This window comes from Thamnophis elegans, chromosome 2 (assembly GCF_009769535.1).
Source record: "Thamnophis elegans isolate rThaEle1 chromosome 2, rThaEle1.pri, whole genome shotgun sequence".
Classification (NCBI taxonomy): Eukaryota; Metazoa; Chordata; class Lepidosauria; order Squamata; family Colubridae; genus Thamnophis; species Thamnophis elegans.
In genome coordinates this window covers 167,094,517-167,122,329 of record NC_045542.1, presented here as the reverse complement: position 1 = coordinate 167,122,329, position 27,813 = coordinate 167,094,517, and the positions used below count along the sequence as shown (strand labels likewise).

At 42.6% G+C, this 27,813-nt stretch overlaps 3 protein-coding genes across 3 annotated transcripts in view; all 3 read right to left on the bottom strand.

Moving 5' to 3' along the window:
• The window catches only part of LOC116502875 (zinc finger protein 345-like), a 34,575-nt gene extending 23,436 nt beyond the window's left edge, over positions 1 to 11,139 (bottom strand). The window contains exons 1-2 of the mRNA XM_032208852.1: positions 10,472 to 11,139; positions 9,335 to 9,417 (exon numbers count right to left, since the gene is read on the bottom strand). Of these exons, the coding sequence (XP_032064743.1) occupies positions 9,335 to 9,417; positions 10,472 to 10,571 (183 nt within the window). The 5' untranslated portion in view covers positions 10,572 to 11,139. The remainder of the gene's footprint in view (positions 1 to 9,334; positions 9,418 to 10,471) is intronic.
• On the bottom strand, positions 3,490 to 8,695 carry LOC116503813 (zinc finger protein 271-like). The gene is made up of 3 exons (XM_032210449.1): positions 8,603 to 8,695; positions 7,447 to 7,573; positions 3,490 to 6,756 (listed from the first exon to the last, which is right to left on the bottom strand). Exons 1-3 carry the CDS (start codon positions 8,693 to 8,695, stop codon positions 4,130 to 4,132), a joined length of 2,847 nt encoding a protein of 948 aa, XP_032066340.1. The 3' UTR covers positions 3,490 to 4,129.
• Positions 11,140 to 12,237: 1,098 nt separating the features above from the next.
• LOC116502878 (zinc finger protein 883-like) lies at positions 12,238 to 21,105 on the bottom strand. Its single transcript, XM_032208857.1, has 4 exons — positions 20,844 to 21,105; positions 19,347 to 19,429; positions 17,947 to 18,073; positions 12,238 to 16,551 (listed from the first exon to the last, which is right to left on the bottom strand). The coding sequence occupies exons 2-4, from the start codon at positions 19,419 to 19,421 to the stop codon at positions 14,885 to 14,887; spliced, it is 1,869 nt and encodes a 622-aa protein (XP_032064748.1). The 5' UTR covers positions 19,422 to 19,429; positions 20,844 to 21,105; the 3' UTR covers positions 12,238 to 14,884.
• Between the last annotated feature and the right edge of the window lie 6,708 nt (positions 21,106 to 27,813).

Below are 27,813 nucleotides of genomic sequence, written 5' to 3'. Positions count from 1 at the left end.
CCCCCGCGGGATGGGATGGGCAGCGAGTCCATTGCTTCTTTGCCCAGCCCAGACAATAGAAGAAACAGAGGAGAGAGGGAAGGAACCACCCCCAGGGATGGGAGAAGGAAAGGGAAGGGAGCAGCTAAGATAGAAGGGAATCGCCCTTTTGGAAGAAAACGAGTAGGCAGGAAAAGGCGGCTGCCTTATTCACTGATCCTAACAGGGCAGTCCTCAACTGACAAGACATCTCCTACAATGACCAACATTCATGATTATGCCATGACAAATAATGACTGCATGACAAGTAGTCCTCGACTTAACGACCATTTGTTTACTGGCCCTTCCAAGCTGCAACAGCCCTGGAAAAGGTGACTTATGTCTGTCACTCTCGTGAAAGACTGATGCAGAATCCCCATGGTCATGCGAGACAAATTCAGCTGCTTGACCACTGACTCATATTTATGACGGTTGCCATGTCTCAGGGTCATATGGAGCTTCTGACAACGGGTAGCCAGATTTGTTTAAGAACCGGGTTACTGTTAACAACTGCAGTGATTCATGTGTTGGAAGAAATGTCCATCTGGGTTCAGTTCCAAGTGGGGGAAAAGACATTGGATTCAAGGAAGTTGCTTGGAAAGGTGGTTTCATGGTGGACAGGATGACAGGCCCTGGAGATCTTGATGAAAAATGGGTAGAGATGCTGAGAGTGCCCAACTTTTATGCCCTTTCTGGGCCCTTGAATTTGAGCTTGTATTCTGATTGGTTGTTAGACTCCCATGGGGCCATGCAGGGGCAACTCCTGTAGATTGCCTTAGTCCCAAGCTTGTTTGAGACTTGCTGGATGATGTAATCTTCCCAGGTGCCATGTGGTGAGATGAGTAGAACATAATCCCATCATGTTCCCAGGGCCCTGTCTTAATCCCATCGCCCTGGAACTGAAGGGGAGGCAGGGAGCTACTTTGTCTTTAAAACATGTTTCTCCTTTTTTCATCCAGGAAAATATAATATTCTGCCTTTTTAATGTTTCTAAAATATTTCACTCTTCTAGGAGAGGGGTGGGTGCTAATTTTATACAACCTGTGTTTGAAGTGTTGAAGGGATGTGTCTGAGAGCAATACAACTTTGAGATGCAATAGACAATCATTGTTCAATCCAAAATGTCTTTCCCCAATAAAGATACAAGGGGGGGGGCAACAAAAACTGCTTTCTTTTGATATTATCCCCACTAAATGCAGTCAAAAGACCCCTTAATGCTCCATAAGAGAATCCCATCAACCATTCCACTCTGAGAAGAAAATCTCTCAGCTTGGAAATATTTAATATCTAATTAAAAAGGCCTGAGCTAGAAAGAGCCGAGGTGGCGCAGTGGTTAGGGTGCAGTACTGCAGGCCACTTCAGCTGACTGTTATCTGCAGTTCAGCAGTTCTAATCTCACCAGGCTCAAGGTTGACTCAGCCTTCCATCCTTCAGAGGTGGGTGAAATGAGGACCCAGACTGTGGGGGCGATATGCTGACTCTGTAAACCGCTTAGAGTGGGCAGAAAGCCCTATGAAGCGGTATATAAGTCTAACTGCTATTGCTATTGCTATAAGATGTAATCCCTCCATTTAAACATCTATGAACTACGTAAGAAAAAGTGCTATTACACAGTTCAGATAGTCCTCGCCTTACAGCGGTTTATATAGTGACCGTTTGAAGTTTCAACAGCACTGAAAAAAATTAACTTATGATCCTTTTTCACACTTAACGACCGTTGCAGCATCCTCATGGTCACGTGATCAAAATTCAGGGACTTGGGAACTGAATCGCATGTATGACCGTTGTAAGGTCCAGGGTCAACTGATCAGCTCTTGCGACCCAGCAAAATCAATGGGAAAAACCAGATTCACTCAACAACCGTATTACTAATTCAACAACTGCAGGGATTCGCTTAACAACGAAGGCAAGAAGTCACAAAATTCACTTTTTCAAACATCTCACTTAACAACGAAAGTTGGGGGCTCATTTGCGGTCGTAAGTGGAGGAATACCTAGAGAAGATATTTGCCTCCTATTTATACAGCTCCAAGCCTAACAGAGCATGCTTGAAGTCTGCAGAGAGAAGGTTCCTGGCGTATTCCCCATTTCCTCCTCAAGAATTGCTCTTGCCATCTGCTTGAAAGAAGGAAGGAGATCCTTCTGGACTCAAAAGGCACTTTTGGTTTTTCTTATCTTTCCTGCTCCAGCTGCCTTACCAGATGTGCCCATGCCTCTAATTGAACACATTGAGTTGGGAGTTTGTAAGCAAAAAGTTTATTGTGCAGAAAAAGTAACACAAGGAAATCTCCCTCAAAGCCTTAGTACCCCACCAACGTCCACTGGAGGGTTTTACACAACATTTGTCACAGTTTACAAGTCAGAATCAGGAGGAATTTTTCCATCTCCCTTTACAGTAATTCCTGCCTCTTTTAACTAACATCTTAACCTGCCTACATACTGGAATATGTAACAGAGCTCAGCCAAGCTATTTATTTATTAATCTATTCTAATGTGTGCACAGAGAAACCTCAACACTTTTGTAAATGTAGCTTCATCTTTCCGTGATACTTCCTATTTGCAGCATACTTCTTCTCCGAGTCTCTCCTCTTTGGCCCTTTTGCCTTCTCCCATTGTACATTTGGGGTTCTGGTTTAGCAAGCTGAAGCATTTATGCTGTTCTCCCCAATACTGCCAGTTAATCAACACATTCTTAACATGCATGATTCTGCCTTAATAATAAATTGAAGGGAATAATAATAACGACAACAACAGCAACAACAACAACAACAAAAGGTAAAATTAGTGGAACATAATAGTAGAATCAGTAGAATTCGTTTAACTTGCCGTTTTGCTTTTCTAAGACTTCTTTGCTAAGGACTGGAATTGCCTTTGCTATTTGTTTTACCAGTGATCCAACTTCTGTTATCTTGTTTTTTTGTACAACTCAGTGCCTGGTGCATATCTCAAGAAGTGGGATATGTCAAGGCTTTGCAAGGTTACGTTGGGATAATACCTGTGTTGCTAAGCACCAAGCCCCTCTCTTCCTTGCTCCACGGACAATGCAGGGCTCCAAGGAAGGGATGGGCTAGGAGGCCAGAATTGGGTACTAAGCTGATATCTATGAAGGTATAAAAGGACACCATACTTTTCCCAAAGTGTGGCCTTTCACTGCATGCTCTTTGTCTGTATGCAACGGAATGGTCTACCCAGCTCTTCTTTATACAAATAAAAGCTGTTACTTTTTCCAAGTTCTTTTTGGGCCTCACTCTTTGGCATTCAGGTGACTCAAGTACATTTTGGGACCTTACAAAATAATCAATTGCTGCTTTACAATTAGTCGTCAACTTACAATCATTTGTTCAGTGAGCGTTCGAACTTACAACAGCACTGAAAAAAAAGATTTATGAATTTTTTCAAACAACCGTTGCAGCATCCCTGTGTCATGTGATCAAAAGTTAGGGACTTTGGAACTGGCCTGTAATTTTGATAGTTGAAGTCATGTAATCACCGTTTGAAACTTTTCCTTAAGCAAAGTCAATGGGGAAACCACATCTACTTAGCAAACATGTTACTTATTTAACTACTGTGGCAAGACAAGTTGTAAAATGGCACAAAACTCACTTAACAACTGTCTTGCTTAGCCATGGAAAACTTGGGCTTAATTGTGGTTGTAACTCAAATGCCATCTGTTTTTTCTAAAGCTTCCCTAAATTGTCCAATTCCCTAAATTGTCCAATTTACCGACCAAAGAGTCTATATCTGAGATGGGCATGCTAAGCCTTTAACCACTGTATAAACTACACCATTAATAAAAATCAAGCACAATCAATATCGTATCTCAGACTAGAAATCAGTTAAACACACTCAATGTTAGGTGGTGCAAACACAGCGCAATCCCTCAGGTTATTACTTTTAACAAAACTCTGGAGTCTCATGTTGGTTCTTTAGTTCATTCTCCTCCATCACTTTCTCCATGCATCTCTACAGATTCTCCTGGGACACTTCTATGGACATGAAGGAAATTTTGAGAATCAATACTAAGCAATTAGCATTGTCTTTTCATACTGTGTGTTTTCTTATGGTGACTAAAGTCATTCCAGGTTCTGGATTTCTTACCAGACTCCAAACACTCATACGGCTTCTCCTGTGTGGATTCTTTTATGGAGCTTAAGATTCCAGCAATTTCTGAAACTCTTTCCACAGTCGATGCATTTAAACGGCTTCTCTCCTGTGTGGATCCTCATGTGGGAGGTAAGGTGACCACTCTGTCTATAACATTTTCCACACTCCAGGCATTTATAGGGTTTCTCCCCTGAGTGGATCCTCATGTGAGAGGTAAGGTTGCCACTCTCTCTATAACACTTTCCACACTCCAGGCATTTATAGGGTTTCTCCCCTGTGTGGATCCTCATGTGGGAGGTAAGCTTGCCACTCTCTCTATAACACTTTCCGCAGTCATGACATGTATATGGTTTCTCCCCCGTGTGGATTCTCTTGTGGCTACAAAGGTAACCAATTCTTCTGAAACTCATGCCACACTCCATGCACTTATAGGGTTTCTCCCCTGTGTGAATCCTTTTATGGATCGTCAGTTGTCCAGAATCACTGAAGAGTTTTCCACACTCTTGGCACTGATATGGTTTCTCCCCAGTGTGGGTCCTGCTATGTAGGATATAGCCATTTTTTGTATTGAAACTCTTTGCACATGTGTGACATTCATATGGTTTCTCCCCAGTGTGGAGTCTTTTGTGAACAGAGAGATTCCACTGTCGACTAAAGCATTTGCCACATTCGGTGCACTTATAAGGCTTTTCACCTGTGTGGGTCATTTTATGGAGAATAAGGGAACCTGTTTGACTGAAGCGCTTCCCACACTCAGTGCATTGATATGGTTTCTCTCCAGTGTGGATTCTTCTATGGGAAGTTAAGTGGCTGGAATTACAGAAGCTTTTTCCACACTCCATGCATTTGTATGGTTTCTCCCCTGTGTGGGTCTTGCTATGTACAATATAGGTATTTTTTGTATTGAAGCTCTTTCCACACGTATGGCATTCGTATGGTTTCTCCCCAGTGTGGAGCCGTTTGTGGCGAAAGAGAGTCCCCAAATCAGTGAAGCATTTGCCACATTCGATGCACTTATAAGGCTTTTCACCTGTGTGGATCCTTTTATGGACAGTAAGATTCTGTTGATTTTTGAAGCGCTTCCCACACTCAGCGCATTGATGTGGTTTCTCTCCACTATGGATTCTCCTATGGGAATTTAAGTTGCTGGAATCACTGAAGCTCTTTCCACACTCCATGCATTTGTATGGTTTCTCCCCTATGTGGGTCCATTCATGGGCAAGCAAGCTATCAGACCGTGCAAAACACTTTCCACACTGCAGGCATTGAAAGGGTTTCTCTCCAGTGTGGGTCCTGGTATGTATGATATAGCTATATTTTCTACTAAAGTTCTTTCCACAAGTGTGGCATTCATATGGTTTCTCCCCAGTGTGGAGCCTTTTGTGATAAGAGAGAGCCCCCAAACCAGTGAAGCATTTGTTGCACTCGGCGCACTTGTAAGGCTTTTCACCTGTGTGGATTCTTTTATGGACAGTAAGAATCTTTTGATTATTGAAGCGTTTCCCACACTCAGTGCATTGATACGGTTTCTCTCCACTGTGGATTCTTCTATGAGAAGTTAAGTGGCTGGAATAATCAAAGCTTTTTCCACATTCCAGGCATTTGTATGGTTTCTCCCCCATGTGGGTCTGTTCGTGGGCATGCAAGCTATCAGAACGGACAAAACACATTCCACACTGCAGGCATTGAAAGGGCTTCTTTCCTGTGTGAATCCTATTATGACAAGTAAGAGCACCAGGGGCTTTGAAGCCTTTCCCACATTCTGTGCATTTATACGGCTTCTCTCCGATGTGGATCCTCTTATGCAAATTGAGGTTGCCTTTTTGTGCAAAGCTCTTTCCGCACACAGTGCAATGATACGGCTTTTCCCGTGTATGGATCCTATTGTGGTAAGTGAGGTTACTTGCAGAGCGGAAGCTCTTCCCACATTCCAGGCATTTACATGATTTCTTCTCAGTGGGATTTTTTTCCCGGCAATTCAGTTCATTGCTCTGAGTAAACCTTATTCTACCCTCCCTGAGTTGATGTAATTTCTCTCCTCTGTGGACGTTTTGGTGGGAAGTAAAGGAAGTGCTGTTTCCGAAGGTCTTTGCCCCAGTAATGCATTGATGCTGCTTCCTCTCTTCGTGGACCCTCTTATGTGAATTGAGATGGTGTTTCTGCCTGAAGGTCCTTTCACAATCCAGACATTTGTGTAGATCCTTTGCTTTGTGAATCTTTTTGTGCAATGCAAGAGAAAGGCTTGTACTGAAGCTTTCTGCACACTCCGTACATTTGTACATTTCCCCTCCTTCTTGTATTCTTTCATGTAAAGGAGGCGGAAGGGTCCTTCCAGAGTGTTGCCTGCTTTCATCTTGTTTCTCTCCTGCAGAGCTTTCACAACAGTCACATAATTCCGATCTATCTTGAAGTAGTTTCCTACACCTTGGACACACTTCTTTTTCATGGCAATTATCTGTGTCCAATAAGACATTGGTATCTGGACAAGATAAACTAGAGCAATTCTCTAGCTTAACCATTAACAGGTTTACCTCACAACTTTGCTTTCCATACATCTTTTCTGCAACATCCTTTTTGTCTTTTGGCAAAGGTGCTGCTGTCTCTTGACCAGAATCCTCCATCTGCCATCCGTCACCTGCTTGCAACAGAAAAGGACAAGTTAATAGAAACTTAGGTGCAAAAGAGATAAAGCACCACTGCTGTATTTGAACATTATCAATATTCTTCCAAATTCCCATTTGTTCAAAACAGGATGCTATGCTTGCTATTAATGTTGGAAACAAGAGTTGTATTATTTTTACAGAATTGTTAGAAGACATTTTGGCCTGTGATGAAGCTACATTGAATATGTTTTTAATCTCATGAGCTAGGCTGAAGCTTGAGAATTGTATGTAGAAACTTCTATGCTAGAAATCAGCCATAACCAGAATTTACTGATATGATAGTTACTCTAGAGACAACTTATAGGAACTAGGACCACAAAAGGAAATGTGTAAATAAGGGCAGGGGGAGATAGAATTAGAGTCGTGGGAGATGTAATCAGGTTGTGACACCATTATTACAAAGCCAGTGAAGAAGAGGTGTAAGATAAATTTGCAATAGTACTAGAAAATGTAAGGCAAAAGTATTGATGATTTAGGGTGTGTCCACTGTACCTGAGTGTGTGTGGTCTTTGCAAAGTAAGGAAGAAAATTACCAGTGTTTTCTCTTGGAGGTTTTGGCTGCTGATTGCTTATTTCCAAATGAGACAACAAATCCCACATTAAGTTGATGTAAGATTTGACCTTTGGCTACTAAATGTAAATATCTTAAGAGAATCGCTTACCTAAGGAGGCCATGTTCCTCTTGATTTCCAGCATGACCTCTTGGTATAAGGCTTTTTGCTTAGAATCCAGCAGGGCCCACTCCTCCATGGAGAAAAACACAGCGACATCCTCATATGATACCAAATCCTGACACAGGGCGAGGGAAAAAATACAACATATTCCATGAACATTCCTAACAATGAACACATCAATGAATTAATTACATGCGAATCTTCATCTTAATGAGCAAACTGCAGAGTTTCCAAGTTGGGCAAAGGAGCCTGTTAGGATATTGAATTTAGTAGCTGGAACAGTAAACTCTACAATAGGCCCCAACACAATTGCGATTGATTAGTTAGAGAGTGCTGACTCATGCATGATGCAATCTATCTAACCTATGATTGGTTGCTGTAAGTATAAAGGGGGCATTTCCTTATTTCCTTCTGTGTCTTCTTCATAATGTTCTAGATTTATCTCATGATGTTCCTGACTATCTTCTGTTCTTCCTTCTCTGGATGATTACAAAAATTGCTGTAAATTGGTAGGTTAAATATATTTATATTTATATAAAAGTCTACAAATCTGTGTCAGTATCTTCAACTTCATCTGAACAGCTACTGTGCAGTTTCTTGACAGAACATCTCCTCTGGAGAACTTTTCTCAAAATAAAGTGTCTCTGGCTAGAGATTGAATTGAATTGAATAATTGAATTGAATTGAATAAGTTTATTTATAGGCCTCCCTTTTCCCTGAGGGGACTCAGGGCGGCTAACAACTTATAGGGGAGGGGGATACAGACAATAACATATAACATAACACATAATTAAAAGTAAACAACATTCATTCAACATTCGGGTGGGGGCGGATCAAATCTTTACCCCCAGGCCTGGCAGGATAGCCAGTTCTTGAGGGCTGCGCGGAAGGTCTGAAGGGTGGTGAGGGTACGAATCTCCACGGGGAGATCGTTCCAGAGGGTCGGAGCTGCCACTGAAAAGGCTCTCCTCCGCGTAGTAGCCAGCCGGCACTGGCTGGCAGATGGCACTCGGAGGAGGCCTAATCTATGAGATCTAATCGGTCTCGAGGAGGTAATTGGCAGGAGGCGGTCTCCCAAGTACCCAGATCCACTACCATGAAGAGATTCATCTAGTTAATGTTTTATTGGTTTGGATGATTCTACAGGAGCAGCAACCCCATATTCCTTTTTTTGTCCATTGATGGGCTTGACCTTGGATATGTTGGCTAAATCCAATACTCTGTTGATTTTACCCATTGTGGTGAGAGGATGAATCATGCCAAATCAAGGAAAATGGGGTTCAGCGTTTAATTTCTGTGCAAAAGTAAACCTTGGATTTTACTTTTCACCTTGGGCTTAGTATTAGTATCATTTCATAAAATCTCAGTAAGACCACACCTGGGATACTCATTGGGTTTTGGTGGCATTACAAAAAAGATATTAAGATTTTAGAAAAAGTGCAGAGAAGAACAACTAATAATTCAAGTCCTGAGGACTGAAACATATAAAACGATTGCAGGAACTGGATATGGCTAGTCTAGAGAAAATAAGGATTAGTGGAGTCATGACAGCTGTGTTTCAATATTTAAGGTGCTGCCACAAAGCACCAGAAGGCAGGAGAAAAAACAGTGGATGGAAACTAATCATGGAGAAAAGCAACCTGGAATTAAGGAGAAACTTCCTGACAGTGAGAACAATTAACTAATGGAACAGTTTGCCTTCAGAAGTTGTGGACAGGAGGTTTTTAAGGGGAGACTGGACATGTCTGAAATGATGTAGGATCTCCTACTTGAAACAAGGGGATGGACTAGAGGATCTCTAAGATCCCTTCCAATTTTGTTATTCTGTTATTGGGAGATTGGCACATCTGGGGAGGGGAGGGGAGGCTCCTCCTACCTGCATTGGAAGTTCAACCGCTGTTAATCCTGCATTATAAAGAACTGAGGTTCCTGGAGATGAAGATGAGGCCATGAGAGTGTCTAAAAGTGGGGAAAAAACAGCAAAGGAATAATTTGCTAACAAGCATCCTAAGGATTTTCTTGAGCATACAGTGCAGAGGCTGATTTTAGCCTATTTCTAGGCTAACTAGGGAACCCCTTTATGTGAGTCCCTTGCAGCCACAGCAACAATGCACAGAAGTTCACCCTGGGTGAGGGGAAAATGGAAAGATGAGGAAGAACCAAGGATTGGATTCAGAGGCAGCTCTCTCGGCCATGAATGTATGCATTAAAGAACCACAGAGGTGGACTCTGGATGCCTCAAGCAGATCTCCTCCCATATCCAGGGAGTTGTGCTGAGTTGTTAATCAGGAATAAAAGGCCTCCCCAGGCACCAACAAAGAGACTCAGTCCTATTCACTTTCAAATTCTCTATCACCTTTCCCAGATACGGGACATAGGTCTTTATTTCAGCTATTTCAAGGTAAGAATCTTGATCACCAGAATCTTAACTGAGATGCTCCTTCACTGGAGGCTGTTAAGAAGAGACTGGATAGCCAATTGTCTCAAATGGTATAAAATACTCCTCCTCAAACAGGGGGTTGGACTAGAAGACCTCCAAAGTCCCTTCCAACTCTGTTATTCTGTTTCTATAATGTCCACCTTCCCTTATAAGATAATCAGGGAAGAGGACAGAAACACTTTTTCACAGCTGGGACATGCCGTTTGGAATAGCCTACTGTAAAAATGAAAGAATATAGTCCTTTTATGGCTCTTGGACTTCAACTCCCAGAACACCTGACACACCTAGCTCAGGAATTCTGGGAGTTGAAGTCCACCAGTCCTAAAAGGCCCCAGTTCCCCACAGCTAGCCTACAGCAAGGTTGCTCAGTTTTGGGCGCTGTAAGATATGTGGACTTCAACACACATGGGAAATTCTGGGAGACCACACCTCATAATGTGGCCCGAAGGAAAGGCGATACCTTTTTAAAAGCACACAAGACTAAAAACGCAGTTAAATTGAACAATGAACACGAACTCAGGGATGAAAGAAACGAGGGCAAAGAGATTAAAGGGCATCAGAAGGAGTCTTTACCCGATGCTCTCTCCGAAGACGGCTCGTCCAGAGCAACTCCCCGAAACAACAGCACCTGGGAGGGACCACCCCCTTTTCTGCCCGCCTGTTCCCCAACCATTGAATTCCAGGCCTACAGGATCTAAAACAAAGCATAGAAAAGCAAGTGACGGGAAACGATCAGGAAGGGCCAGGAAAATAATAATAATCTCCCCAAGGAAAAAGTGGGATCTTAATAGCGCCTCAGAAACTTCTATTAAGGGTCACTTGTCCAAGCAGTTCCCCAGGTGAGACGGACGGAAGGAAGGAAGGAGCGTCTTATCTGGAACTCGATAGGAAAAAGGCGGCTCTCTTCCTCGCCCGCCCCCAAGAGATGCTCGCAGTAAAAGATCCGCGATCGCCGCCGGCCACGCACGTGGATCCCCCTCCCCGGAGCGACCCCAGCCAAGTGTTTTCCTCCACGATTACCACGTGCGAAAAGGGAAGGGAGGGAGCAAGGAAGGAGGGAGCTTCTTACCTGGCGCCCTCACGGAAAGGCGGCTCTGATCCTCGTTCCAAGAGATGCACGCAGGAAAAGATCCGCTTTCCTCGCAGCCCCGCCGGCTAAGCCCCCTTCCTTCCCGGCCACGCACGTGGATCCAGCTCCCTGAACCACCCCAGCCAAAACTTTCCAGAGCCTAAGCTGGAAACGCTTATAGCTCCTCCCCTCTCCGTCCAGCTCCTCCCATTCTCTAAAGGGCGGGGAGCACCGCCCACTCGGGGGTCCCCATGGCTGCCGCTTCTCCCCCCCCCCCGGATGGGATGGTCAGCTGGGCAGCGAGTCCATTGTTTCTTTGCTCCAGGCAATCAGAGAAACAGAGGAGGGAGGGAGGGAACGACGCCCAGAGATGGGAGAAGGGAAGGGGGAGCAGCAAACTTAGGGGGAATCGCCCTTTTGGAAGAAAACTGGAGTAGGCAGGAAAAGGAGGCTGCCTTATTCACTGATCTTAACAGGGCAGTCCTCAACTGACAACACATCTCCTACAATGACCAACATTCATGATTGTGCCATAACAAATCATCAATGGCTGCCATGCAAGTAGTCCTCGACTTAACGACCATTCATTTAGTGGCCCTTCAAAGCTACAAAATGCTAGTACAGTACAGGTAGTCCTCACCTTACCACAATTCATATAGTGACCGTTTGAAGTTTCAACAGCACTGAAAAAAAGTAAGTTATGACACTTTTTCACACTTAACGACCGTTGCAGCATCCCCATGGTCACGTGATCAAAATTGAGGGACTTGGGAACTGAATCGCATTTATGACCGTTGTAGGGTCCAGGGGTCACGTGATCAGCTCTTGCGACCCAGCAAAATCAATGGGAAAAAACAGATTCACTCAACAACCCTGTTACTAATTCAACAACTGCAGGGATTTGCTCAACAACAGGGGCAAGAAAGGTCACAAAATGGAGCAAAATTCACTTTTTCAAACATTTCACTTAAGAACGAAAGTTGGGGGCTCATTTGCGGTCGTAAGTGGAGGACTACCTGGAGAAGATATTTGCCTCCTATTTATACAGCTCCAAGCCTATCAGAGCATGCTTGAAGTCTGCAGAGGTTCCTGGCGTATTCCCCAATTCCTCCTCAAGAATTGTTCTTGCCATCTGCTTGAAAGAAGGAAAGAGATCCTTCTGGACTCAAATGGACTTTTGGTTTTTCTTTACCTTTCCTGCTCCAGCTGCCTTACCAGATGTGCCCATGCCTCCAATTGAACACAATGAGTTGGGAGTTTGTAAGCAAAACGTTTATTGTGCAGAAAAAATAACATAAGGAAATCTCTTTCAAAGCCTTTGTACCCCACCAACGTCCACTGGAGGGTTTTACACAGCATTTGCCACAGTTTACAAGTCAGAATCAGGAGGAATTTTCTCATCTGCCTTTACTGTCCTTCCTGCCTGTTTTACACTAAAATCTTAATCTGCTCGCATCTATGTAATACAATGCTCAGCCAAGCTATTTAAATCTAACCTAATGTATGCAGAGAGAAACGTCAACACTTTTGTAAATGTCGCTTCGGCAATGATATAGCATAGGTTTCCATGATACTTCCTATTTCCAGCACACTTCTTTCTTGAGGTCTTCAAATCTCTCCTATTTGTGCCTTTTGCCTTGTCCCATAGTACATTTGGGCCTCTGGATTAGCAAGTTGAGGCATTTATGTTTTTATTCTAAGTTGAACCTCTTAATTAAATCTCCATGGATCCTTCTATTTAGGCCAGGGATGGAGAACCTTGGCCCGTTTATGATTTGAGTCTCAAAATGCTTGTAATCCTTTTTTTGAAGAGCAAGGAAATATGGACCATAGTTATTCTCCATTTCCAGTGTGCTGGACCTCGAAATACTTTATAGTAGGAAGGCAATAGAAACAAGCACAGACCATAATTCCATCATTAGTGCAAGGGTCTCCAAACCTGGCAACTACTTTTAGATATCAACTCCCAGAATTCCCCAGCAGGCATGGTAACACGTATGTCAGAGGAATTCTGGGAGTTGAACTCCACAAATCTTGAAATTGCCAGCTTTGGAGATCCCTAGTGTAGGTCCTGACCGATTTTGCTGTTAAGAAATTCCTTCCTTGGGTTTTCCAAGGTGGGTTTCAATGAATTGGCAATTGTCAATTAGATGGAAACAACACATTCTTAACATTTATGATTCTGCCTTAATAATAAATAACCATGTTACTAACTGAATAACTGTGGCAAGTTGTAAAATGGCACAAAACTCACTTAACAAATGTCTTGTTTAGCCATGGAAATTTTGGGCTTAATTGTGGTCATAAGTCAAGGATTGCCTGTATTTTCTAAAGCTAGTTCCCTAATTTGACCAATTTACCGACCCAAAAAAGAATATATCTGAGATGTATAAACTAAGCCTTTAACTACTGTATAAGTTAGGGCATTAATAGAAATCAACCCCAATCAATATCTTATCTCAGAAATCAGTTAAACGCAAAGAATGTTAGGTGGTACAGACATAGCAACATCCCTCCAGTTATTACTTTTGACAAAACATTTCGGTCTCGTATTGGTTCAATATTTCATTCTCCTCCGTCACTTTCTCCCAGCGAAGTGCTCACTGAAAATCCTATTTCTCTTTGATCTGGCGTGATTTTCTCCACAGGGGTATAGTAGATCCACTGCTTGATACCTTCCAATGAGGGAAATTAGGTGCTCAACACCACCAGGTCTGGAGCTCACCACTTAGATTACAATGTTTGCTCTTAAAATATTTCACCACCTTCCCTATACAATATCTAAGCGACAATTCTGAACCCTAATGACGTCTGAAGATGTTCTCGCAAAGGTGGTTTATTAAAAAGTCAACTGGACTTTGAAAACGTTTCATTTTTCATTCAAGAAGAAACAAATGAGGAAATTTATTGGATGAGCAGGGAAATCTCTTCAAGGAAAAAAAAAGTCCAGCCACCTTTTGATAAAAGCACCTTTTGGACAACCGCAACCTGGATGACTGAGAATCTCCATAGATATCTGGATGTGTTTTACCCTACTTACCTTTGCTATTTGCAGTCACAAAAGTTGATCAGTTGTTGCATGTTATGTACATACATAACAGAGACAAATTCCTGGTATGTGCAATCACACTTGGCCAATGAGAAAATTCCATTCCCATTCCCTTCCCTTTGCATTCCCTTCCCCTCCTATCCCATTCCCATTTTTTATTCTATTCTATTCCATTTCTATTCAATTCAAATCTTATTCTTATTCTTTCTAATCTTATTTACTCTAGTCTAGCACAAAGATCTAATATCCAAAAGTTAATTCCAAGTTATACAAGGCAACTCTTCTTTATAATGGATGAAGAAGGTTATGGTACTTCGGAAGCCCTTCCTATACCCATGCATGTCTACAGATTCTACTGGGAAACCTCTGTGGGCATGAAACACATTTTAAGAACCAACACAAACCAATTAGCGTTGTCTTTTCCTGCTGTGTGACTTCTTATGGTGACTAAAGTCACTCCCGCTTCTGAATTTCTTTCTACACTCCAGACACTGATACGGCTTCTCCCCTGTGTGGATTCTTTTATGGAGCTTAAGATTCCTACCGTCTCTGAAACTCTTTCCACAGCTGATGCATTTAAAAGGCTTCTCTCCTGTGTGGATCCTCATGTGGGAGGTAAGACTGCCAATCTCATTATAACATTTTTCACACTACAGGCATTTATAGGGTTTCTACCCTGATTGAAGCCTTCTATGGCTCTGAAGTGAATGACTTTGATTAAAGCTTTTTCCGCACTCACAATATGTATATGATTTCTCCCCAGTGTGGATTCTCTTGTGGATACCAAGGCAACCACTTCTTCTGAAACTCATGCCACATTCCATGCATATATAAGGTTTCTCCCCAGTGTGAACCATTTTATGGATCGTCAGTTCTCTAGAATCAATGAAGAGTTTTCCACACTCTTGGCACTGATATAGTTTCTCCCCAGTGTGGGTTCTGCTATGTAGGATATACCTTTTTTTTCATTGAAGCTCTTTCCACATGTATGGCATTCATATGGTTTTTCCCCAGTGTGGAGCCTTTTGTGGCGAGAGAGAGAACACAAAACAGTGAAACATTTGCCACATTCGGTACACTTGTAAGGCTTTTCACCTGTGTGGGTCCTTTTATGGACAGAAAGAGTACGTGGATTATTGAAGCACTTCCCACACTCGGTGCATTGATAGGGTTTCTCTCCACTGTGGATTTTTCTATGGGAACTTAAGTGGTTGGATTTACGGAAGCTCTTTCCACACTCCAGGCATTTGTATGGTTTCTCCCCTGTGTGGGTCCGTTCATGGGCATGAAAGACGTCAGAACGGGCAAAGCGCTTTCCACACTGCAGGCATTGAAAAGGCTTCTCCCCTGTGTGGATTCTCTGATGAGCATTAAGGTTCCCAGAACAATGGAAACTCTTTCCACATTCCGTGCATTGAAATGGTTTTTCCCCTGTGTGAATCCTCTCGTGTGACTTAAGATGACCTTTTTGACTGAAGCTCTTTCCACAGTGCAGGCATTTATAAGGTTTGTCCCCTTTATGCACCCTATTATGTAAGGTTAGAGTAGCATGTCTGTTGAAGCTTTTTCCACACTTCAAGCATTCATAGGGTTTCTCCCCTGTGTGAATCCTCTTATGGGAAGTAAGGTCACTGGAGGTCCTGAAGCATTTTCTACACTCTGTGCATTTATACGGCTTCTCTCCAGTGTGGATCCTCTTATGTAAATTGAAGTTTCCTTTTTGGGTGAAGCTCTTTCCGCACACAGCGCAATGATATGGCTTTTCCCCTGTATGGATCCTATTATGGTAAGTGAGGTTACTTGCACAGCGGAAGCTCTTCCCACATTCCAGGCACTTACATGAATTATTCCCACTGGGGGTTTTTTTCTGGGAATTTGGTTCCTTGCTCTGAGTAAACTTTGTTTTGCCCTCTCTGAGTTGATGTAATGTCTCCCCTCTGTAGACGCTTTGGTGGGAAGTAAGGGAGGTGCTGTTTCCGAAGGTCTTTCCCCCAGTAATGCATTGATGCTGCTTCCTCTCTTTGTGGACCCTCTTATGTGAATTGAGATTATTTTTCTGCCTGAAGATCCTTCCACAATCCAGACATTTGTGTAGATCGTCTGCTTTGTGAATCTTTTTATGCAATGCAAGAGAAAGGTTTGTACTGAATCTTTCTCCACATTCCATACATTTGTCCATTTTCCTTCCTTCTTGTATTCTTTCATGTAAAGGAGGCAGAAGGGCCCTTCCAGAATGTTGCCTGCTTTCATCTTGTTTCTCTCCAGCAGGGCTTTCACAACAGTCACAAAATCCCAATCCATCTCGAAGTGTTTTCCTACACCTTGAACACACTTCTTTTTCTTGGCAATCATCTGTGTCCAATAAGACATTGGTATCTGCCCAAGGGAAACCAGAGCAATTCTCCAGTTCAACCATTAACAGGTTTTCTTCAGAACTTTGCCTTCCATACATGTTTTCTGCAACTTCCTCTTTGTGTTTTGGCAATGGTGCTGCTGCCTCTTGGCCACAATCCTCCATCTCCCATCCATCACATGCTTGCAATAGAAAAATAAATATTAATACAAAGTTAGGTGCAAAAGGGATCAACACCATTGCTGTATATCAAACTTGCTCCAAACTCCCATTTGTTCAAAACAAGATGCTTTGCTTGTTATTAATGTGGGAAACAGAGTTGTATTGTTTTTACAGAATTGAAAAAATCATGTTTGCCTGTGAACGAAATACGTTGCATATGTTTCTAATCTCATGAGCTAGGCTGAAGCTTGAGAATTGTATGTAGGAGCTAGGATCTGAGGCCTCTGCTATGCTAGAAACCAGCCATAACCAGAATTTACAGATATGATAGGAACTAGGATCACAAAAGGAAATTTGTAAATATGGGGAGGGGGAAAATTAGAGTAGTGGGAGATGTAATCAGGGGTAGAGATAATGTATTCACTTTGGACACTTTGGATAGGTTGTGACATCATTATTTCAAAGCCAGTGAAGAAGAGGTGGAAGGTAAATTTGTAATAGTACTAGAGAATATAAGGCAAAAGAATTGGTGATTTAGAGTGATTTTTTTGGAGTATAAGATGCATCTTTTTTCCTCTAAAAAGAGGCTGAAAATCTGGGTGCGTCTTATACACTGAATGCATTTTTTCCTCCCGAAACCCCTCCCCTTCACCAAAATGGCATTGCGTAGCTTTATGGAGGCTTTCAGAGATCTCCTGGGGGCTGGGGAGGACAGAAATCAGCAAAAAATGGGCCGTTTCCCTCACCATCAAGCCCCCAGCAACACTATAAGCCTCCATAAGGTTATGCATGCATTTTTTTGACCAAAAAAATGGGCTGTTTTTGCCCCCCCCAACACCCCTGAAGCACTCTGCAAGCGCCCCCCCCCAAGGCTATTCATGGTTTTTATTAAAAAAAGGGTCCATTTTCGCGAAAAACAGGCTGTTTCGGGGAGGTTTGCAGAGTGCAAAACCTTTTTTTCCCCCCTTTCGGAAAGCTCTTTAGTTAGAGTGGTTGATGAGTTTTAGGTGCTACAGGTTGTCAGCGATTTCCTTCTCCAGCACATGGCTAAGTAAACCTGGAAACATCTACCTAACTACCTACTCTCTCTCTCTCCCTACCTACCTACTGTATTTCTCTCTCTTTCTCTCCCTCTCTATCCCTCTATCTACCTACCTACTTTTTTAAAAAAATTGCCTCTTCAAAACCTGGGTGCGTCTTATACTTTGATGCGTCTTATACTTCGGTGCATCTTGTACTCTGAAAAATACGGTATGCCCATTGAACAAAGATAGGAAGAAAATTACCATTGTTTTCTCTTGGAGGTTTCGGCTGCTCATTGCTTATTTCCCAATGAGACAATGAATCCCACATTAAGTTGATGTAAGATTTGACCTTTGGCTACTAAATCTAAATACCTTAAGAGAATCCCTTACCTAAGGAGGCCATGTTCCTCTTGATTTCCAGCATGACCTCTTGGTATAAGGCTTTTTGCTCAAAATCCAGCAGGGCCCACTCCTCCACGGAGAAAAACACAGCTACATCCTCAAACGATACCAAATCCTGACACAGGGCGAGGGAAAAAACACAATGTATTCCATGAACATTCCCAACAATGAACACCTCAATGAATTAATTACATGTGAGTCTTCTTAATGAACAAACTGCAGTTTCCAAGTTGGGCAAAGGAGCCTGTTAGGATATTGAATTTAGTAGCTGGAACAGTAAAGTCTACAATAGGCCCTAATACAATTCTGATTAAGAGAGTGCTGACTCTTGCATGATGGAATCTAAGCTATGATTGGTTGCTTTAAGAATATACAGGGTGTTCCCCTTTTTCCCTCCTTTTTTTCTTTCTGTGTGTTCTGTAGAATGTGTTAGATTTACCTCATGATGTTCTTGACTATCTTATGTTCTCCCTTCTCTAGATGATTACAAAGATTGCTGTAAATTAGTCGGTTAAATATATTTATATAAAAGTCTCCAGATAACTTTTCCCAGATGAGATAATTCAAGTCCTAAGGACTACAACATATGAAAAACAATTGCAGGAACTGGATATGGCCGGTCTAGAGAAAATAAGGACTACATGACAGCTGTATTTCAATATTTGAGGGGCTGCCACAAAGCACCTGAAGGTAGGACAAGAAAGAATAGATGGAAACTAATTGTGGAGAAAGGCAACCTGGAAGTAAGGAGAAACTTCCTGAAAATGAGAACAATAAACAAATGGAATAGTTTGCCTTCAGAAGTTGTGGGCAAGAAGGTTTTTAAGGAGAGACTGGACCCCTGCATGTCTGAAATGGTATAGGGTCTCCTGCTTGAAACAAGGGGATGGACTAGAATAGTGATTGTGAACCTTTCTTTTATGGCGTGCCAAAATTGCATGTGCTATCGTGCGTGCATATCAATTCAATTATCTCTGCTCATCTGCCCATGAGCACACTACATCCACGCATGAACCCTCCCCAGGCTCCAGAGACTTTACTAAAGCCTGGGAAGGGCGAAAAACTGCCAAACGCCCAACTGGAAGTTCGGGAACAAACTTCCAGTTTGCCCGTTGTGGCAATTTTTCGCCCTCCCCAGGCTCCAGAGGCTTTCCTGAAGCCTGAGGAGGATGAAAACGGCCTCTCCCATCACTCTGGAAGAGCAAAAATCAGCTGGCATGCCAGAGCTTATGGTTGGCATGCCAACAAATATGGCTCCTTGTGCCACCTGTGGCATGTGTGCCATAGCTTTGCCGTCACATGACTAGATCTCCAACATCCCTTCCAATTGTGCTATTCCGTTATTGGAAGACTGGCACATCTGGGGAGGGAGGGGAGACTTCTCCTACCTGCATTGGAAATTCAACCGCTGTTAATCCTCCATTATAAAGAACTGAGGATCCAGGAGATGAAGATGAGGCCATGAGTGTATCTAAGAGTGAAAAATAAACAGCAAGGGATTAATTTGTTAGCAAACACCCTAAGGATCGTCTTGAGCATACAGTGCAGACTGATTTTAGCCTATTTCTAGGCTAACTAGGGATCCCCTTTATGTGAGTCCCTTGCAGCCACAGCAACAATACATACAAGCTCACCCTGGGTGAGGGGAAAACGGAAAGGTGAGGAAGAACCAAGGATTGGATTCAGAGGCAGCTCTCTCAGCCATGAAAGTATGCATTAAAGAACCACAGAGGTGAACTCTGGATGCCGCAAGCAGATCTCCTCCCATATTCAGGGAGTTGTGCTGAGTTGTTAATCAGGAATAAAAGGCCTCCCCAGGCACCAACAAAGAGACTCAGTCCTATTCACTTTCAAATTCTGTATCACCTTTCCCAGATATGGGATATAAGTCTTTATTTCAGCCATTTCAATGTAAGAATCCTGATCACCAGAATCCTAAGATGCCCCTTCACTGGAGGCTATTAAGAAAAGACTGGATAGCCAATTGTCTCAAATGGTATAAAATACTCCTCTTCAAACAGGGGGTTGGACTAGAAGACCTTCAACTCTGTTATTCTATGTTTCTATAATGTTTACCTTTCCTTATCAGATTATCAGAGAAGACGATAGAAACACTTTTTCACAGCTGGGACATGCCGTTTGGAATAGCCTACTGTAAAAATGAAAGAATATAGACCTTTAATGGCTGTTGGGACTTCAACTCCCAGAATACATGACAGAGATGGCTCAGGAATTCTGGGAGTTGAAGTCCACACATAAAGTTGCCCGAAAGAAAGGCGATACTTTTTTAAATACACACAAGACTAAGAACGCAGCTAAATTGAACAATGAACTGGAATTCAGGGATGAAAGAAACGAGGGCAAAGAAATTAAAGGGCATCAGAAGGAGACTTTTCCCGATGCTCTCTCCGGAGGAGGCTCGTCCAGAGCAACTCCCCGAAACAACACCTCCTGGAAGGGCTCGCCCCCTTTTCTCTCCGCCGGCTTCGCAGCCATTGAACTCCAAGCCTCCCGGATATGAAACAGAGCAGAGAAAGGAAGTGAAACGATCAGGAAGGGCCAGGAAAATAATTGTAATAATCTCCCCAAGGATAAAATGGGATCTTAATAGCGCCTCAGAAACTTCTATTAAGGGTCACTTGTCCAAGCAGTTCCCCAGGTGAGACGGAAGGAAGGAAGGAGCGTCTTATCTGGAACTCGATAGGAAAAAGGCGGCTCTCTTCCTCGCCCGCCCCCAAGAGATGCTCGCAGTAAAAGATCCGCGATCGCCGCAGGCCACGCACGTGGATCCCCCTCCCCAGAGCGACCCCAGCCAAGTGTTTTCCTCCACGATTACCACGTGCGAAAAAGGGAGGGAGGGAGCAAGGAGGGTGGGAGCTTCTTACCTGGCGCCCTCACGGAAAGGCGGCTCTGATCCTCGTTCCAAGAGATGCACGCAGGAAAAGATTCGCTTTCCTCGCAGCCCCGCCGGCTAAGCCCCCTCCTTCCCGGCCACGCTCGTGGAAGCGCTTATAGCTCCTCCCCTCTCCGTCCAGCTCCTCCCATTCTCTAAATGTCGGGATTGCCATTCACTCGGGGGTCCCCATTGCTGCCGCCCACCCATCCACCCCGGTCCTGGGTGGGATGGTCAGCTGGGCAGCGAGTCCATTGCTTCTTGCCCCAGGCAATTAGAGAAACGGGAGAGAGGGAGGGGACGAAGCCCAGGGACGGGATGAGGGAAGGGAAGGGGATGCAGAGCAGCTAAGTTAGCTGGAAATCACCCTTTTGGGGAAAAACTGGAGTAGCCAGATAAAGGCGGCTGCCTTATTCACTGATCCTAACAGGGCAGTCCTCAACTGACAACACATCTCCTACAATGACCAACATTCATGATTGTGCCATAATAACAAATCATCAATGGCTGCCTTACAAGTAGTCCTCCACTTAACGACCATTCGTTTAATGGCCCTTCAAAGCTGCAATGTCCCTGGAAAAAGTGACTTATGTCCATTGCTCACACTAAAGGGGTGGGGAATTTTTGGTGGGTGGGTGTGTTTGGGGATTGTCATGTGTATTGGGCCTGGTTTCCGGGTGTTATGTGAATTTCGTTGTATGGGTTTACTGTGTATATACGTACAATGACAATGTAAATAAATAAATAAAGACCATTACAGAATCCCCATGGTCATGTGATCCAAATTCAGCTGCTTGGCCACTGACTCATATTTACAACGGTTGCCGTGTCTCAGGGTCAGGTGAAGCTTTGGACAAGCAAAGTCAATGGGGAAGCCAGTGTTGGAAGAAATGTCCATTCCAATTGGGAGTCACCACCGACGCTAAAAGCAAGTTTTGTGAAGACAGCTGCCTGGAAGTTATGAGTTTTATTGAGAAAAAAAAAACGGGAAGGACGAGAGGCAGCTCAGACGTTCCCGAGTCTGCAGCACACAGTACATGCATTGGTTTTCCCTTTTGTACAGTTTTTTTTCCTTTTGAGGCTTTTGTGTAAGTTTCTGATTTACAAAGATTTATTTATTCTGGATGATTGCTCTGATTCTGTTTGTCTCTGATTCTTGTCTTCTGATTCTGTTTCTTAGGTGTCTTGTCCTTGGGGTTCATCCTGCCACAAAGGGGAGGAAGCTTGTTTCCTGTGCGGGTGCTTGAGAGTAGATGTCAACTTTATGTAAATGGTTATGATGTTTGTCTTGCCTTCGATTAGATTCTATGTCTTTGTTATTCCTAGTGGTTTTCGTACATGTATGGTTTTCTCCTGACTATGGCTCTTGCCCGTATGTTTATTAACTTCTAGGATGTGCTTTTTGGTTATGTCTTTCTGGTATCTTACTACACCAGATTTCTTTAACATCCATGTTACTGTTAAGAACTGCAGTGATTCACATGTTGGAAGAAATATATGTCTAGGTTCATTTCCAAGTGGGGGAAAAGACACTGGATTCATGAAAGTTGCTTGGAAAGGTGGTTTCATGGTCGACAGGGTGACAGGCCTTGGGGATCTCAAAGAAAAAAGGGCAGAGATACTGAAAGTGCCCAGGTTTTATGCCCTCTCTGGGCTTTTGAATTTGAGCTTGTATTCTGATTAGTTGTCAGACTCCCATGGATTCATGCAGGGGCAACTCCTGTAGGCTCTCCTGAGTCCCAGGCTTGGTTGAGCCTTGCTGGGTGATGTAATCTTCCCAGGTGCCATGTGGTGAGATGAGTAGAACATAATCCTATCATGTTCCCAGGGCCCTGTCTTAATCCCATCACCCTGGAACTGAAGGGGAGGCAGGGAGCTGCTTTGTCTTGCAATATATATTTTATTCATTTTCAGATTCCATTTTACAATCACTTATATACTGGATATTTGCTATAAGAAAAGAAATAAAATAAAATAAAAAAGAAAACACAACTCATCATCATTCACAACCCCACCTGACACTTCCATCCTCCATACACCCCATCTTTCCCCTCCAACTTTCCTTTCCTCCCTCTAACACTCCCCTCCTACTTCCCTATCCCCTCAAACCTTCCTTTCTCCCCTTCCTCCTAGCATTCCCCTTACGCCCTCCTTACATTCCCCTTACTCCTTCCTTACTCCTCCCTCTTCTTTCCCTCTACCTCTCCCCTTGGTGTATTCCTTTATTCAACTCTTATTGAGCTATAATATGATAAAAAATAAAGAAATAAAAAATAAAATAAACCAAGGAAAAAAAATATAAAGAAAGAAAAGAAAAAAAGAAAGAACAACCGTATATAAGTGCATTCTTCTTCTTATTGAAACTATATAAGCTCCCACCCACCCACCCCCCATAAATCCCCATCCCTAGTCCCCCCGACTTCCCAGGGCCCACACCTGGCACTGCCTTCTGTTAAACCCCTTCTAAAGTATCTTATGATCGTATGAATTCAAAATAAAAGTAATATATATAAAAAAAATAGATAAAAAAGAGATTACAAATTATAAAAAGGAAAAGAAAAGAAAAGGAAAATAAAGAAAAAAAAAGAAAAAAAGAGCTCTTTGTATTAAGCTCAGCCCCTCATCTTTATTTATATTTAGACAGTATAAATCATTCTATATGTATTCTATTCTTGTCTCTTGCTTCTTTGTTATTTACCCCAACCTCCTATAGACTCTCCAGTTCATCTTCCTTAACCTTATTTTCAAATAAAAATTTATACAAATTTGTGCAGACATCAGTTTACGATCTAGCTCAAAATAATCTCACCAAGCTTTCCCTTCTAATAAGATTTAAGCAGCGTGGATCTATCCACATATTCAAATAATACTTTACACAAAAATCCGTTTGCATTCTATCTTAAAATACTCTCCTCAAGCTAACCTTATATTCAAATAAAAATTTATACAAATTTATACAGACATCGGTATACAATCTAGCTCAAAATAATCTCACCAAACTTTCCCTTCTAATAAAAATTAAGCAGCGTGGATCATTCCACATATACTTTACACAAGAATCAATTTGCCTTCTATTTTAAAATAATCTCATCAAGCTTTCCCTTCTAATAGAATTTAGACAACGTAAATCATTTCGCATGCATTTTACCCTCGTCCTTTGCATTTAAACAACATAAATCATTCCGCATGCATTTTACTCTCATACCTTGCTTCTCTGATGTTTACCACTATTTCCCATAGTCCCTCCAAATGATCTTTCTTAACCTTATTTTCAAACAATAATTCACACAGAGGTCAGTTTACCTTTTAACTCGAAATACTCTGATCAGGCTTTCGCTCCCCCTCCACCTATCTCGCGTTACCCGACTCCCTCCTCCCCAACTAAAGTTCAATAAAGTTACCATCACCACTCTCTTCACTTTAGAGTCCTGGACAGTTTAAATTAAAATTCAGACATACAAGTCCCGTGAAGTATACATTCAGCATCCACATAATTCAGTCCCAATATCGCACCACCAATATCCAGTTCCACTTTTTCTACCGGAGAGAGATCGCAAACCCCCATTCAATCCAAAACTTTGGCGAATATTTTGGAATGTCTAAATCCTCGGTCTCCGCTCTTCTGCTTCTCCGAGAGAGGGAGAGCTACCCCCTCCATCTTGCAGCCATGTGGTCTGCTGCTTGCCTTCTCCTTCGGCTTGTCTCTCCTCTTTTCCAAGTAAATCAGGAAGTCCCGCCTTCAAAGTCTTATAGTAGAAATCTCAAGCCTCCGAAACAGAATTGAGATGAAATCTTTGATTCTCAAATGTGATCGTAATGCCGGCTGGGGCCTCCCATTTATATTGAATCTGGTGGTTTATAAGCTCCTTAGTTAGAAAAGTATAGTCTCTTCTTGCTTTTAACATCTGGGATGGTATTTCTTTGAAGACAATCAGATCCTGCCCATCGACTCGCAACCTGTTATTGTAAAACTTTTGCATAATCGCATTTCTGGATTCTTTTGTGGAGAAATATATAATTATGTCCCTCGGGAGCTGTCGCTGTTCCGCTACCATCGAGTTCTGGCGATAGATTTTCCGGATCTGCCAATCAAAATTAAGTCCCGGGCTTCCCACCGCATGGCTGAAGGCCTCAACAAAGGTCTGTTTCAGATTCTCTCGCTCCTTTTCGCGCAATCCTCTGACTCTTATTGCAAATGCCTTCTTGTTAAAATTTATCATAACGAGCTGTTCTTGAGTATCTCTAATTTTTTGTTGTAAAGTTTGAATATTAGTAGTCAATTTAGAATTAGCCTCCTCCAAGCTTTCCAATTTATTCTCCATTTCAGCGGTATAATCTGTCAGGGTAGACACAGCTACAGACGTACTCGCCTTCAGTTGGGCAATTTTAGACTTTAAATTACCATATAGCTCCAATACAAATTCCTTGATTTCCTGTTTAAAATCCTTAAGCATTTGAAAGAAAAATTCCTGTGTTAAGAATTCTCCAGTAGAGGGCGTAGGAGACAAGGGCAGCGATTTCATAGTAGATTCTTTAGATTCATTCATAGATTCTTTAAGCACATTCGTAGAGAAACGCTTCGCTTTTGACCTGGGTGGCATTATAAATAAACAAATAAACAGCGCTCTCGCTCCCCTCTGTTTCCAAAAGAAAAAAATTATTTTGTTAAGGAGCGGTCTGCAGGAAGATAAAGCCGGCTAAGTACGTCCCCTATCAGTCACCAACGGAGAGAAATCGCCATTTTGAAGTCCGTTTAAACAAAGAAGCCTCTGTGACAAATGAGGCTGGTGTTTAAGATAGTAATAAAAGCAAAAATCTCACAGGGGTGGGACCCGCCCGTATTAATCCTAGCTTCAAACAACTTTGCTTTGTCCTGGGGGGGGAGTCGCCTGTCTAGGGCTGCAAAAAAAACAGCTGAGAAGAACTGGCTGGAGATAAAGGCTCCGCTTACGCTGGATCTAATCTCCGTCCACAGCCAAAAAAAAAGGAAGAAGGCTGTGAACTACGAATAGACCCTAGCCACAGAGCTAAAACTCCCTGCCCCTTTCTAGCCAAAAAGGGGTGATATCTATGATCTTATTTAGATACACAGACCAGATCTCTGAGAGGAGCTCCGTTGAGCCCTCTTCGGCGACAGGCTCCGCCCCCCCGAGCTGCTTTGTCTTTAAAACATGTTTCTCCTTTTCTCATCCAGGGAAATATAATATTCTGCCTTTTTAATGTTTCCTAAAATATTTCACTCTTCTAGGAGAGAGGTGGGTGCTAACTTTTGACTCACGTAACAACTACGGCAAGAAAATTCGTAAAATGGGGCAAAATTGACTTCTCAAATTACTTCTAGCTACAGAAATTTTGGGCTGAACGATGGTTGAAAGTAGAGGACAACCTGTGTTTGAAGTGTTGATAGAGCATGTCTGAGAACAATACGACTTTGAGATGTATTAGACAACCATCGTTCAGTCCAAAATGTCTTCCCCCAAAAGAGAATAAAGGGTAGAATAAAGAAACTGCTTTCTTTTGATATTATCCCCACTAAATGCAGAGTCAAAAGACCCCTTAATGCTCCATAAGAAAATCCCATCAACCATTCCATTCTGAAGTGGAAGAAACCCTCTAAGCAAGGAAATATTTAATATCTAACTAAAAAGGCCTGAGCTAGAAAGATGTAATCCCTCCATTTAAAAGTCTATGAAGTTCACAAGAAAAAATGCTGGTACACAGAACAGGTAGTCCTCGCCTTACAACGGTTCATATAGTGACCGTTTGACATTTCAACAGCACTGAAAAAAGTTAATTCACGACCCTTTTTCACACTTAATGACTGTTGCAGCATCCCCATGGTCACATGATCAAAATTCAGGGACTTGGGAACTGAATCACATGTATGACCGTTGTAGGGTTCAGGGGTCACGTGATTACCTCTTGCGACCCAGCGAAATCAATGGGAAAAACCAGATTCACTCAACAACCACGTTACTAATTCAACAACTGCAGGGATTTGCTTAACAACTGAGGCAAGAAAGGTCACAAAATGGAACAAAATGCACTTTATCAAACATCTCACTTAACAACAAAAGTTTGGGGCTCACTTGCAGTCGTAAGTAGAGGACTACCTGGAGAAGATATTTTCCTCCTAGTTATATAGCTCTAAGCCTAACAGAGCATGCTTGAAGTCTGCAGAGTGAAGGTTCCTGGCGTATTCCCCATTTCCTCCTCAAGAATTGCTCTTGCTATCTGGTTGAAAGAAGGAAGGAAATCCTTCTGGACTCCAGGGACTTTCGGTTTTTCTTACTTTTCCTGCTCCAGCTGCCTTACCAGATGTGCCCATGCCCCCAATTGAACACATTGAGGTGGAGATTGTAAGCAAAAAGTTTATTGTGTAGAAAACGTAACACAAGAAAATCTCTCCCAAAGCCTTTGTACCGGAATTTTGGGAGTTGAAGTCAAAAAAGGACCAAGGTTCCTCATCCCAGATGACACTCTGGGCTTCCAATTGTCGGAGGGCAAACTGTGCATCTGGCCTTGTTCTCTGGGAAACATGAACCTTCTTTAAGGAATCTATGGCCTCTTCGCCATCTTTCCCCTTTTGAGATTTTAACTTATGGACTTCAACTCCCAGAATTCCCCAGTCAGTATGGTAACATCTGTGCCAGAGGAATTCTGGGAGTTGAAGTTCACAAGTTAAAAAAAATGATTTATGAGTTTTTTCACACAAATGTTGCAACACCCTTGTTCATGTGATCAAAATTTGGACACTTGGCAACTGGTCTATATTTTTGATGGCTGGAGTATCCCAGGGTCATATGATCACTGTTTGAAACCTTCCAACAAGCAAAGTCAATGGGGTAACCAGATTCACCTAACAACTATGTTACTAACTGAACAACTGGCAAAAGTTGTAAAATGGCACAAAACTCACTTAACAACTGTCTTGCTTTGCCATGGAAACTTGGACTTTAATT